The 14,282-nt window shown below is 41.2% G+C and overlaps 2 gene segments (V, D, J or C); both read left to right on the forward strand.

Moving 5' to 3' along the window:
• Positions 1 to 3,168: 3,168 nt before the first annotated feature.
• On the forward strand, positions 3,169 to 3,621 carry LOC103164549. The segment is given in 2 exon segments: positions 3,169 to 3,220; positions 3,302 to 3,621. Coding segments are annotated over 2 exon segments (366 nt in total).
• A 6,110-nt stretch (positions 3,622 to 9,731) lies between these two features.
• Positions 9,732 to 12,237, forward strand: LOC103164550. The segment is given in 3 exon segments: positions 9,732 to 9,777; positions 9,859 to 10,197; positions 12,152 to 12,237. Coding segments are annotated over 3 exon segments (471 nt in total).
• Positions 12,238 to 14,282: the final 2,045 nt, after the last annotated feature.

Here is a 14,282-nt window from a genome sequence, read left to right on the forward strand (position 1 = left end):
ATAGAGAGTCTTCATGGCTCATGTCTCTGCTGGTAATCTGGTGTCTTTTCCAGGCGGATCTCTTAGATTTGGACTCTTCTCACAGTTGTCCATTTTCACTTTCTCTAAGTAGAGCTGTCTCTCATTATCAATTCTTGGAAACACAGACCTACTTCAATTCTAAATTCAAAATTGTTTCAACTACTAAGAGTCACCCAGGTTAAGTATGCATCAATATTTAATTATTTTTATTAATGTTCTCACTCTTCTGTGAAATTGCTGTGTTGTGTTTTCCTGCCCATGTTGTATTGTGAATGTTTAGCCCTCTTTAGTTAGAATCAACAGCAGTCACCCATTTCAGCAATGCAGGGAAGAAACATCCTGCACACAAAAGCATCTACGATGTACTACATATATTTTACATGTGAGCTTGACTTCAACAACTCTTCTTTGAGTACACGAGGCAGTCAAAGCACTTACATACAGAAATGGAATATCGAGTACCATGAGACACTTGAAAGTTTTCAATGCAGGAGATACTTGTATGGGACTGAAATGCATCTGTCTCATAGTCACAGTACTTCCATCCAGACAAACCCATCTACAACTGAATATACAGCATATTTTAGGGGAGATTATGTGTGCCTACAAGTCACACAGTTATATGCATGTGAACAAACATATGACCTATATCTATATCTATATCTATATCTATATCTATATCTATATCTAATCTATGTCTATATACTGGTTCCCCTCACTCCTTGGAGCTGGTAGTGGATTATTCAGCTCCACAGCTGTCATTCACTAACCTTATAGCAAGTCCATCCAAGTCTCTGAAAATCAATAGCCATGACTTTACGTGAATAAGAGGATGCTGATCTTGGAAAAGCTAGATTCAGAGAGAATACAACCACCATTTAGAGCCAGAAAGGTAGATGAAAAAGGAATGAAAATCCCTTTTAAATCTTTACATAGAGGTGTACACCCCACCCATAATACAAATGATGAATTAGCAAACAGATTTCACCAAGTCTAAATTTCCATAAATTCTTATCACTTCTCAAAGGTGAAATACTTTCTGAAGTTGGGAACAGATCCGCACATACCACATTTGTTCATATTCCAGGAGTTGTGAATTTACTGTCCCAAGTGCAGCAGAAGGATTTGGGAAATTGCACTATAAAGCAATCCTGGATCCCATCCATCAATTGTGCTGTCTCTGTTCACTCCCTTCATCACTGATAAAGCTTCATCTAACAGCCCTAGAGAAAGTACTGGGTTCATGGAGACAGATTTTAAGGCACAGCTCATCATCCATGCATGAAATCTCTACTCAACATCATCAGGCACATTACCAAGAGGATAAATAAAGAAGAGTCATAGTGAGGTGTCTGTATATTAGAACTCATACAGTCCTGAGAAGCAGCAGGGGGTGCTGTGGATAAATCAATCTCTGGGAAGTAAAGAGCAGCAAAAGCAGTAAATGATGTTGTACATTGAGTAGATTTCAACAAACTCTGGATTTCATTGCCATTACATTGAGAGACTGTGCTGTAGCTGACATGTGAGATCTCCATGCTGCAACACTGCAGAGGCTGCCGGTTAAATAAAATCTATAGTAACGTCATCAAGATCCAGAATGGATTCATACAGCTGCTGGATAGGATAATAGATTATGAAAGAATTATCGGTAAAGGTTAAGGGTAGTTGAGCTCCAGAACACTGGGGAACCTTTTTGGAAAAGTGTCCCAGGAGTTCCCAGCTAACATCAGAGGTGAGCACATTCCTGCTGATCACTGGAATGGACAGCAGCCTCCACAGCTCTGTGCCAGTGTCTGATGGGGCCAGGGTGGTCAACGTGTCTCCTCAGCATCATAAACATGGTTGACCATAAGGAGGTTCAGATGAGCCTTGAACCCTTGAAGTGTGGTTCACTCCAATGTACCCGGATGTGGTGACTGGATTCTCACTGGGATGGAAGAGCGCTGTCCACACAGGGGCTGGGATTAAGCAAGGAATTTATTTCTCCAGACAGGTTTAGGAATTGAGCCTCATTCTCCCTGTCCCTGACTAACATGGAAAAACTCTACCTGTTCTGTCTCAATATGATCATATTTTGATGGAATAAATACCATTCGCCATGATTAGATAATTTACAGGGATATCCACACAACCAGCAGGACTGCATTAGTCCTCATTTGACCACAGTTCCAGAGCACACAAGTTCTCACAGTGGACTGAAGTAAGATTGTCCTCTACCTGGTAGCAGCAATTATAGGTAAATCAATTTCCAGGAACAGCGCTGATGGGGGGGGGGCAGAGATGGAAGTGATCATGCCATTCTTTCTGTATGGGATGTCCTTTGTTAGGTTCAGTTGCAGATGTTTGGAGTTGTATTGGGGAGTCCTGTAGATTCAGTAAAATTTTCCTGCAAGGACTTTGACAAAGATAGCTTCCCAATTTTGTATATGAATTGGCTGCAGCAAAACCTATACACGAGATAGCAATGGTAGGATTGATACTCCCAAGAATTGGCCAAACAAATTATTTACAGAACATTCAGGGCAGAGTCACACTGACTGCAGACACAATATCCAACAAGTCTACATGGAACTCAGCAGGTTGAAATCTGAGGTCTCTGCTGTCTATTACTGTTCAAACAACAGTGTCACAGGACACATCTGAGGTATGTCAGAAACCCTGAAGGGGTAAGAAACTAACTTGGGGTTGAGGACAGGGAATAATAACCTGAAGACTTTCTCAAACCTGTGGTCAAGTACTGAGGGAATGAACACACTATATGCAAGATTCAGAGAGCAGGAGTTTTAAATTAGTGAACTTGTTGCACACATTCTCTTGCAGTTGAGTTTTTGTTTACCATATTTGAGTCAATACTTTATAGTAGAAATGTAGTGATGTTATATCATCAGCATCTGCCCTGGAATCCAGGAAGAAGTAAATTATACATTTCCTCAGAGAGGATTCAGACTTGGCCCTAAGCATCCTGCTGTCTCTCCCAGGTGTCCTCTACCTTCTTATTTTCTAGCTGGACTAGGTCCTTATCTAAGAATTACCATGCTCATGAATATGCAAATCATGTGAGTCAATGGTGGTAAATACAGGGATGTCCACACCACCAACAACACATGATCAGTGTCCTCTCCACAGTCACTGAGCACACAGGTCCTCACCATGGGATGGAGCTGGATCATCCTCTTCCTGGTGACAGCAGCTACAGGTAAGGGCTCCAAGTTCCAGACTTAAGGAGGGGCCATGCACTCAGGAGACAGCGACATCCACTCTGTCTTTCTCTCCACAGGTGTCCACTCCCAGGTCCAGCTGTTGCAGTCTGGGGCTGAGCTGGTGAAGCCTGGGTCCTCAGTGAAGCTGTCCTGCAAGGCTTCAGGCTACACCTTCACCAGCTACTATATGTACTGGGTGAAGCAGAGGCCTGGACAGGGCCTGGAGTGGGTTGGAAGAATTGATCCAGAAAATGGTAATACTAAATATGCTCAGAAGTTCCAGGGCAAGGCCACACTGACTGCAGACACATCCTCCAGCACAGCCTACATGGAGCTCAGCAGCCTGACATCTGAGGACTCTGCAGTCTATTACTGTGCAAGAGACACAGTGTTATAACCACATCCTGAGTGTGTCAGAAACCCTGGAGGGACAGGAAACTGCCCTGAGTCTGATAGGACAGAGAAGATTAGCCTGGGAAATTACTCAGAAATTTTCAGTCTGTGTGTCCCTTTGACTGCTCCTCATCATAGCACTATAGTGACATTGTCAACTTTTCCAAAGCAATGGATATGTGGCAATGAAGAGATATTGATTCAACATGCCCCTACAATGCACCATGCTTGATCACTTCTTTATCAGTGACCACCTCCATTGACATGCTTCTTTAATGAAACAAAAATAAACACAAGCTGTGTCAGTACATTATGATATCAATATCCTTTAGATTTAAGAGAGTAGATCTTTTTCTGTTATAGCTGTGAATAAACTATTATATAAATTTGAACAGTAAAATACAAATCGACAATATTAGGGCAAACAAAACCCCTTTCAAAATTCAATTTGCTGTACCTAATATCACAAAAATACTTTGTTTGAAGTTGTCCCTATAGATTTGTGGGGAGTCACTGTACTTTTCCTCATAAATCTAATTTTAGAGATTTATTTGTAAGTTATTCTAATTGATCTTTTGTTAGTTTTAGTCGAGTTTCTTATTGTCTTAGTGTTAGAGATGTAGCTGGATGTCAGGCTGTGAATTCCCCTGCGTATTGGATTTGCCACTTTGAGCTCCTGCTCAGGAACCATTGGGACCAGAGCAGTGGGATTCCAAGCTGGGAATGTAAGAGGACTGTTCATGCCATCAGCAGCCCTGCTTATGCATTCTCCTGTTTCCTGAAATTGGATTCTCTTTGACACAAGTTCTAGGCTGAGATTGATTGACATAAACTGGACATTTTCATATGGTTCACAAAGCCCCTCCCCCATACACAATATTTCTGTTCTTGCAGGCAGCAAGGACCACTTAAGACATCTATTGATCTTTGCTCTGTTACAACTTTGACATATCTGAAGCCTATCATTTCTGTCTGTGAATGCTTTTTTCGTTTTTGTTTTTCTACTTAGGAGAATGCATACACATATGGACTGTACAAACACTGAATATCAGGAATCGAAATAATTCTGTCTTGATATTTTTGCAACAATTATTAAGACAATTACAAGAACATCTTCGAAGTTAGATCCTCTGGCTTAAACATTTTTAATTCTTATAAAGTCAACAAGCTGTGTAAACCAAACCTGTTGCTAGAAAATCCAATTTCTTTCCCATCTGACCTGGCTCTGTTGGGCCCAAAATGGGGGTCCAACTTCGGGAGACACACCCCACAGAGTCACTCACATGACACAAATTCAATGTAAAAGCAAAAGGATTTTATTACAAAGCGTTGGAGTCACTCAGTGGGAAGAGAACAACCTTGAGTTTCCAAAGCAAGCAGTTTTTACATCTTTTTTGTCAGTAGGCAACGTATTGATTGGCTATAACATACATGAGTCATTTACTGATTGGTTAGGAACTGAACTTACAATTTTAAAAGCTGTTGAGGGGCTTGGAATGTTATTTTGGTGTTTAGATTTGCAAGGCCATGGGACAGCTAGTGTTTTTTCTGGGAACAGAGTGACTTATACTTATTTTCAAAACGTGGGTGGTGATGATTCTCTGGAGCAGGGTAACCCATAACAATTTTTAGAAATGAGACAGTTGTTGAGGATAATAACATTCCTTGGAAACTGGTAATAATAACAATTTGCAGAGACTGGTCAACATGACCGACCATTTCATTTGTTCTTTTTCCCAGAGCTGTGTGTGGCCAGAGTGATTTTCAAATACATGCTGGAGGGTATCAGGCTGGGTTTGAGTTGGGGTCTTTCATCTGCTCTCACATGCATGAGAACACTCAGATTGACAGTTGATTGGAATATCATGCCAGAACACGTATTTTCCACTTGGAATTTATTTTCAGAATTCCTCCTTACCCTTCCTTATCTTGTGGGTCATGATGCATCCAAGCCTTAGAAGATTTTTAGGACAACCTTTCTGACCTGTGCAGGATTGTGAAGAGAGAATAATACTGTCTACAAACATGTCACAGGAATCCCCACATGGGAGTGAGTTTAATCAACTGGAGACCATGCTATGTCAAAGTTAATAAAGAGGGACAAGTCCAATATTACATCATGTTCATACAATCCAAAACATTCCTAAATATATTTGTTGTGGGACTACAAAGGGAAAACAAAATAAATTAGTTATGCAGAGATTAGGGAGTAATTTCAGAGGGTCCAGGAAGGGAGTTTATTCATCTCTGTTAATGGCAAGGCCAGAAGACGAGCTCCGATTGCAGTTAGAACCCTCCCCTCGAAGTACACAAGATCAGTTTGTTCCTGTGTCACTCTCCTAGGAGAACTACGATAACAGAAAAGACCCAGTTCAACGGTTCCCTCAATCACCATGAAGAACGTTTATCTCACAGGGGAAAACTAGGACCTGATGAGTGTGACCATTTCTTACATGTGTCCATGAGGGGATGTGACAACATGTGATTGACAGAACTGATTCTTCCTGTCTGCAGGTGTCCTGTCCCAGATCCAGCTTCAGGAGTCAGGACCTGGCCTGGTGAAGCCCTCACAGTCGCTGTCCCTCACTTGCTCTGTCACTGATTTCTCCATCACCACCAGTGATTACTACTGGAGCTGCATCAGGCAGTTCCCAGGGAGGAAGCTGGAGTGGATGGGGTACATAGGTTATAGTGGTGGCACCGACTACAACCCATCCCTCAAGAGCCGCATCTCCATCACCAGAGACACAGCCAAGAACCAGTTCTTCCTGCAGCTGAACTCTGTGACCACTGAGGACACAGCCACATATTACTGTGCAAGACACACAGTGAGGGGACTTCAGCATGAGCCCAGACACAAACCTCCCTGCAGAGGAGCTCTGGGCCAGCAGGGGGCGCTCAGCCCTTACCAACCCTAAGAACTCAGAGCAAGGAATGAAAAACACCTGGTTTGCTCTGATTTTTCTTCCCACTCCCTAAGCACAGAGAACACAGTGAGTCTTTTGTCTCTCTGTTGCTGAAATGCCGTGTTTATGTTTATTTGTTCCTCACTCTGCCTCTGAAGACAGGATACACAGTAGTATTTCTTGTACTTTTGATTGTGAATCTAACCCAAACCAGCTGAGCCATCTCTCTGGTCTTAGGAATTTTTCTTTTAAATAAAACCATGTTTTGAAAGACAGCTCACCTTGGCCTTACAGTAGTTTAACCATTAAAAAATTAATTCTATGTTGGGTTCTCCATTACTTCCATCCTTGGATACATCTGAATGTCATAGCACTTCCTAGATTATTGACAGGAAGCAGTTGTGGCTATGCCTAAGGAATGTGCCACAGACTGAGTGGGGTCCACACATCACTGCAGCTGTGTGACCCACCCCACAAGGCAGAGCAGGGATTTCCTGAGGTGAACTGCACATGACTGAGGCACAAAGTCTGTAGTGAGGTTGGCACTCACTCCCAATGCTGGGATATATTGTCCAAACAGTACTTAAATTTGTACTGTAATTAAAACCATCAAATTAAACAAATCCTCCTGTGTTTACACTTATAAATACTATTCTTTGACTGTGTCAAAAAGAAGGTACTGGACTACTGGAGACAGAATTTGCAATAGGGACTTGAACTCCATCATCAGCATTGGTAGGGATACCTCAATTGCCAAGTTTTCTTAAATGAACCTCCTGCCATGACTTACTGTTCCAGAGACACAGGAGGAGACTTCAGTGTGAAGTCACACACAAGCCTCCCTACACAGGAGCTTGGGAACAACACAGGCCCTTAAGAAATGCTGGAGCTACTCAGAAATACTAGATGGCCCTCAGAAGACAGGCAGTTCTCATTTGACACCATGTACTTCCCTGTAAATAAGTGTACGTCTGATTACATTTTAGAATACGTGGTTTCTTCTTCCTGTTCAAATAATCTTCTAGGGACCCTTGGCCATGTCCTATTCTATCACAGTTACTACTGTTTCAATTTTACCATGCATACAATTATTTCCCCATGGAGCATCTAAGGTATCTGTTTGCAACCTGCTGTCAGAATAAAAACAAAAATAAAACTCCTTGATTTTCCACATTGTCTACAATTTTAAGACTTGGTGATGATAGGTTTAGATGGAAATCATGGGGAAATGTAAATAATCTGAAAAACTTACTCTTTATTTCCCATCTTGAGGAATAGAATCCAAATCTTCCATGAATGAATGTGACTACCTCAGAAAGTTGGGAAAACAGGGTGTCTACTGTTTCCAGCTTCCAATGTGTTAAAGCTCTGGAAGGGTGCAGTTAATTCACAGATTTACACAATCATATTGGAAAATTGCATCCTTGTAAAGATTACAATGCAACTCAATCCCATGCAATGATTCCTTTACAGGTGTTTCTTGTTCCCCATCTTGTGAAAAGTCTGAGTGATCATTGTGCACAAGCCAGGTGATGTCATCTCAGGGGTCTGTTCTAGCTCAGCTTTCATTGGCAACAGAGTTCCTTATCTCAGTTTTCTGCTTTCTGTTGGTATTTCCTAGTTCACATTGTCTACTTGCTCACTGTTGTGAACTCTTTGACTCAGTTGAAGGTAGGAAACGTGGAGTGTTACCTGTGAGTTAGAGATTATCAACTGGAGAACTGATGGTTGGAGTTGGTTCAGCATTAAGGATTACTACTGGTTTCAGGAATCTGGAAAAGAAACAGAATCTACTTTTCCAGGCCCGAGCCTTCTCTCGATACTATTATAGGGACCTCAGCAATGTGTCAAGAATTTTTTTGTGAACAAATAGACAAACAGAATGTGTGATTACTGAGATCCAGGCAATCACAACTCATTGAACAGTACACTGTGAGTGAAAACCAAGAGAACCACTGTTTGTTCCCTGACACCAGGGTGAGGTCAGGCCACATGGCAGCCAGGGACATATGGTGACCACAGTGAACCTCTAGGTTGGGCAGACACTTGACACCAGAAGTCTGTAGATTAGCTACTCAATATCTCACAGGTGTATTGAATAAAAACAGACATTCTTGAGCAATATTAAAAGAATGTGAGATGACTTATTTCTGCTTAGATTTGGGCAAATAATTCTTCAACAACTCTATGAGTCCAGTTGATACAAACCTTAAAAGAACCAGCCAGGTTCTCCTGATTATGGTCAGTGAGAACTGAGTTTTAAAAGGCCAGGATGGAGAGGCCACAGAATGACTGAATCTGTGACAAGTTTATTCTTTTTAAACTCAGAATGATAAGAGTATAAAAATTGTAAGGACAACAGGGGGCACCATGGAGACATCAATCATTAGGATGGAAATCAGATGATGATTGGAGGGACCCCAGAGCCCCTGTGGATTCCCTTCTTAAAGACTTATCAGCTGAACAACAGCTGATACAGTTGATATGTGAAGACAAGAATTTTCAAACACAGTAAAAATTCATTGTTAATATTGCACAAATTTGTATTTTCTCATTTTTAAAAATATTTATTTATTTTGGATTTTTGTAAAACATTTTTTTCATGAAAAATATTCTGATGAAATTCTATGCCCAGTCCTCTCAGATATTTCCCATATTTCGACCAGAAACCCTAATGCCTTTTTCTATTGAAACTAAAGAATATACTAGAAGAAAGGTATTTAGAAAAAGAAAAAAAATCACCAGAAACAGACACCTGTAACATTCTGGAAAAGAAAATATTAATATCTTACAGATGAGAGAGTAAAATTTCTCCCAATTTAGAAGGTTTTGAAATTGCCATTAACAACTTTACTCATCACTACCAACACCTGTTAATTTGTCAGGGAAATGAAATAATTTCTCAGGTTGGGATTCTATTTGTAAATTGAGGAATTAGGCCTTGATGTTATATCCACAGGATCTGCATAGGTCTCATGAATGAATGCTTCCTCAGACAGGATGATTATTTAGACCTCAGCATCCTGATGCCTGACCCAGGTGTCCTCTACCTCCTTCCTCTCCAGATGGACTCAGTGCTTATCTAAGAGGCACCCTGCTCATGAATATGCAAATCATGTGAATCTATGAATGTAAATACAGGGATGTCCACACCAACTACACATGATCAGTGTCCTCTCTACAGTCACTGAGCACACAGTTCCTCACCATGGGCTGGAGCTGGATCATCCTCTTCCTGGTGACAACAGCTACAGGTAAGGGCTCCAATTTCCAGACTTGAGGAGGGGCCAGGTTCTCAGGTGACAGTGACATCCACTGTGTCTTTCTCTCCACAGGTGTCCACTCCCAGGTCAAGCTGAAGCCGTCTGAGGCTGAGCTGGTGAAGCCTGGGTCCTCAGTGAAGCTGTCCTGCAAGACTTCAGGCTACACCTTCATTTATGAGTATATACACTGGGTGAAGCAGAAGCCTGGACAAGGCTTGGAGTGGATTGGAAGTTTTTTTCCTAATACTGGTTATACTGACCTCAATCAGAAGTTCAAGGGCAAGGCCAAACTGACTGCAGACAAATCCTCCAGCACAGCATTCATGGAGCTCAGAAGCCTGACATCTGAGGACTCTGCTGCCTATTACTGTGCAACACACTGCAGCACACAGTGTTGCAACCACATCCTGAGTGTGTCAGAAACCAGGGAGGAGCAGGAAGCTGAGATGACAGAGATCAGTGTGGAGACTTACACAGAAACCATCATCCCGAGTGTCTGTTACTCTGTTTCCTCCTCACAGTCCTGCAGTGCCTTGGTCAGCTTTGCAGAAGGACTGCTGGGATGATGCATTGCTGATTAAGGATGCTCCCAGAGTAGACCATGCTTTGACCAGCACTTTTCAAGGGACCACTACTACTGATATGCTTTTCCTTTATAAAACACAAAGGGAAAACTGTGGCAATACATTATGAATGAGTGTCTCTCTAATCCATGATTTTTTCTGCTCTGCAAATGATAAACTGCAGTCAGAGGATTCCCTACAGGTAGAATGTTTTGTGATCAAAGCAATAAGGTGGAGTTGTGATGTAATTCAGAGAAAGCACTGTTCTTTCCTTGTGATGTGATTTGTGGTGAAATCAAACTGGATTAGATACAGGAAGAGAAAAATAGATAAGAAGGGGTGCTCTCAGGGACTAGAGCCACCTACTGGTTCCATTGACTTAAGGAGTGTAAATTTCCCTTTTCTTCAGGACCTCGCAACCACCCAGACAGATGAGGGAGGAACTTTTGGGAGAATTCCAGGCTCCTGTTTATATTGATAACAAGTATTTTCACAATTTACATTCTCAAGAAAGTATATTCACTCTAACCTTCCCTAATAATGAAGGATACAAAATACCACACTGTTACAGTAAATCTGCAAAACGCCGCCGAGTCCCACTGCCACATTGAGCTTTACACCAGCTGCCTGCCTGAGTTAGGCCCAAATGAATACACAGAAACTTGTATTAGGTACAATGCTGCTTGGCCAATGACTAGGATTCTCATCTGTTAGCTCAGTCTTAACTATCATAAACCTTTTCATTTTATAAGACTTATCTTATCAGATGCCTTATTGGCGTCCCTCCTTGCCGGTGGATCACATCGTGCCGCTGGAGTAGGAGCAGAGGGGAAAAGAGAGCCACTTCCTGTTTCTCCTTGGTTAAATATGAGTCTCCTTGCTATGTCACTTCCTGCCCAGATCACCACTTCTCTACTACATTTCCCAGAATCCTCTTTGACTCTTAGTCCGGTCTAACTTGCTGTTAAACATATACAGTACATTCCCCATCACCACACTAATTCAATAAATGTTCCCAACTCATTGCACCAAATGAATAGATTTACTTCATTAGTGATTCCTCATACAATATTCTAAAATGCATAGATTCAAACACATTCACAAAAAACTCAGACTCAATAGTAATCCTTCCACAGTACCTCAAGAAAAGAAATCAAAGTCTTCCTGTTGGTGTCATTCAACCTAGAGAAAGCTCAGATTTGAGTTCTTTAAATCACTCCCCTTGTTCTCGTATCTCTCTTACATGAGTCTAAATCTCTGTCTCCATCTCCATGTCTGTTCCTGCCCCCCTCTCTCTCCCTTCTCCTTCCCCCTCTCTCCTGTCTGTGCTACAACCATCGTTGTTCATCCATCAATATCTCTCTGTTTTCTTCCACTATTCTGGGCATTCGTTTTATAAGATTTATTTAAACATATGTTTTGTGTTTTCATCAAATGATTGTCACAACACAAATAAAACACACATACGATAGATGCTCTTGATTTTGGAGCATGGAAGAGCACATCACTTAGGTTTAGAACTGTGCATTATCTTAGTTTCTATAAGTTGATAACCTGGAAAATCAAGGCAAGTAAGGTTGATTGTTGTAGGGAAATATCCCAAGTTCCTGTAGCATTGACCATGCCCGTTTTGGGGCATGGTCACAGGTAAGTAGTAGGTGGGTGGAATAAAAGGCTTGGGACAGGGACACTCAAAGTTTGCAGAGGCTAACCTGGGTTACCAGCTTCTTTTGTGAGTAACTTCCCATAATAAATAAACACTTATACCCCTTATCCAGTATGTGGTTCAGTTTCCTTTTCAGCTGATGTCAAGAGTGGGACACAGACAGTCTCCATGCTGCCCACCTCCAAAGGAGAAGTAGCCACTCCAACTGACCCCAAGGAATAAGACATGCTTGCTCCCTGTCCCCAGCCTTTTAGTCTTCCTGCCTACTACTTAGCTGTGGCCACACCCCATTTGGGGTCTGGCCAAAGCTACAGGTACCTGGGATATCTCCCTACAGTTGATTACATTCTTCTCTCAAATGCTAGTTAAAGAAATAGGATATATATATCAGTCTTAAATCTTAAGTGACCTCTAAGCATATTATTCTGGTGGGGATGTCCAGCAAAGGCAATAGCTCTGAGCATATAAGACATATTTTTATTATGTATTTCCATGCCGGTATAATTCCTGTAAATTGGTTTAAAGTGATATTAATTGATTTTTCACAAAACAGACATAATAGCCCAATGCATATCCATGTTAAATGAAAATATGATCTGATACTATGCATTATTCTCTGGTCTCATATTGTCTTCATTCCTAGTCTCAGTGCCCTGACCTACACACTGAAGACAGAACATGGACCTGCATAAATAAACCATAATCTCTCACACTCCATTCATGGTATCATATTCTATACAGCATTTGTTTTTGCATAAATACTGTGATAATTGCCAATTTCAATGTATTGATGTCAGTGAGATGTCTCTTTTGCACAGAATATTTCCTTTAGATGTTTCTCTAGCAGACATCTCTTCCTTATGACAAATATGAATTTTATATACTTACTGTGGATGCAATTGTATGGGGAATGCATTGTGGCAGGCATGAGTTTCATAGGCCAATTCTATGTTAAAGAGTATGCAAACTTATATTGAATTTTAAATAATGTTTGAAATATCAGCGACTTTTTGAAAATCCCTGTGTCTCCCCCATCTGTAGAGCAGGGGTTGACCAGAAAGCAGGGGAACCTTCCACTTCAGGCATCTCTATGGAATGGGACTCTCAAATGTACAGGGAGGCATCTATCAAGAGGATCTAAGACCTGGGTTCAAGGACTTGTCTTATCACTGCAGACAATGTGTTATTGAGGAAGTGTCTCCTACATCAGTTAAAGGTGACAGAAATTTCTTGACCTCCAAGGCCCAACACTTTTTTGTTCTCCTCTGTGTTATGTGGTTAATTCTGACACCACCATGAACTCTCTTTCTCAAATATAAGCCACGGAGTCACGACAGAATGGGAAGAATGTTTCCCTTAGCTCTAAACTTGGGAAAACCATCAACTGAAACTTAAGAAAGGTATGTATGATTGGTTTTGAACTGGTAGGGCACATGACAGTTCACAGGGCCCATTTCAGTGGGAGAGGTATGTTTTTCTCAAGGAGAACCAAAGCTTCTGACCTGCACAAAACTCTGTCATATTTCTGGTCTAGTGTATCACAATAAGACAAGTTTGTTAGGACAATCTTCCTGCCCTATATGGAACTGTTGAGAGACTTAACAGCTCTCTACAAACATTTCATAGAACCCTGATATGGAGTGAGAACCATCAATTGGAGACCATGATGCATCACAGTAAACACAGGGACACTTATTGTGATTGTCAAATTACACTTATTGTGATTGTCAAATTACATCAATTCCTTATGAACAATAGCATTGCTAAATATTCGTTGCCATGGGACAGCAAAAGCAAAAGCCAAAATAAATGAATTGTGCAGAATTTGGAGAGCAGTTGCAGAGACGGGGCCAGGAAGTGTTTCCTGACTTGACCCAGGGTCTATTCCTCTCAGGTAACCTCATACAAGTCCCAGGAGTCCGTCTCATATGTCAGTTAGAAAACTTGCCTTGAAAGATAAAGATTTGACACAGAAAAATACAGCTAGTTCCTAAAATACATATCAGTCTCCTGGGAAGCTGCAAAAGCAGAGATAACACAATTCCAAGGCAATGTCAGTCACCATGAAGACAGTATAGCTCAAAGTAGAATGAATTCATCAATTGAAACCTAGGACTTGACAGTCTTTTCACATGGAGAGGCAGTTTCAAGTCTTTTCATGCTAAGCCTTTCCTACAAATCATAAGTGTCATGACAGTGTGAAACATTTGGAAAATATCTGTGAGATTCATTTCATGTACCTCACATTAAACGTCAATGTTTCTCTC

Source organism: Cricetulus griseus, chromosome 5, assembly GCF_003668045.3.
Source record: "Cricetulus griseus strain 17A/GY chromosome 5, alternate assembly CriGri-PICRH-1.0, whole genome shotgun sequence".
In the NCBI taxonomy this organism is placed as follows: domain Eukaryota; kingdom Metazoa; phylum Chordata; class Mammalia; order Rodentia; family Cricetidae; genus Cricetulus; species Cricetulus griseus.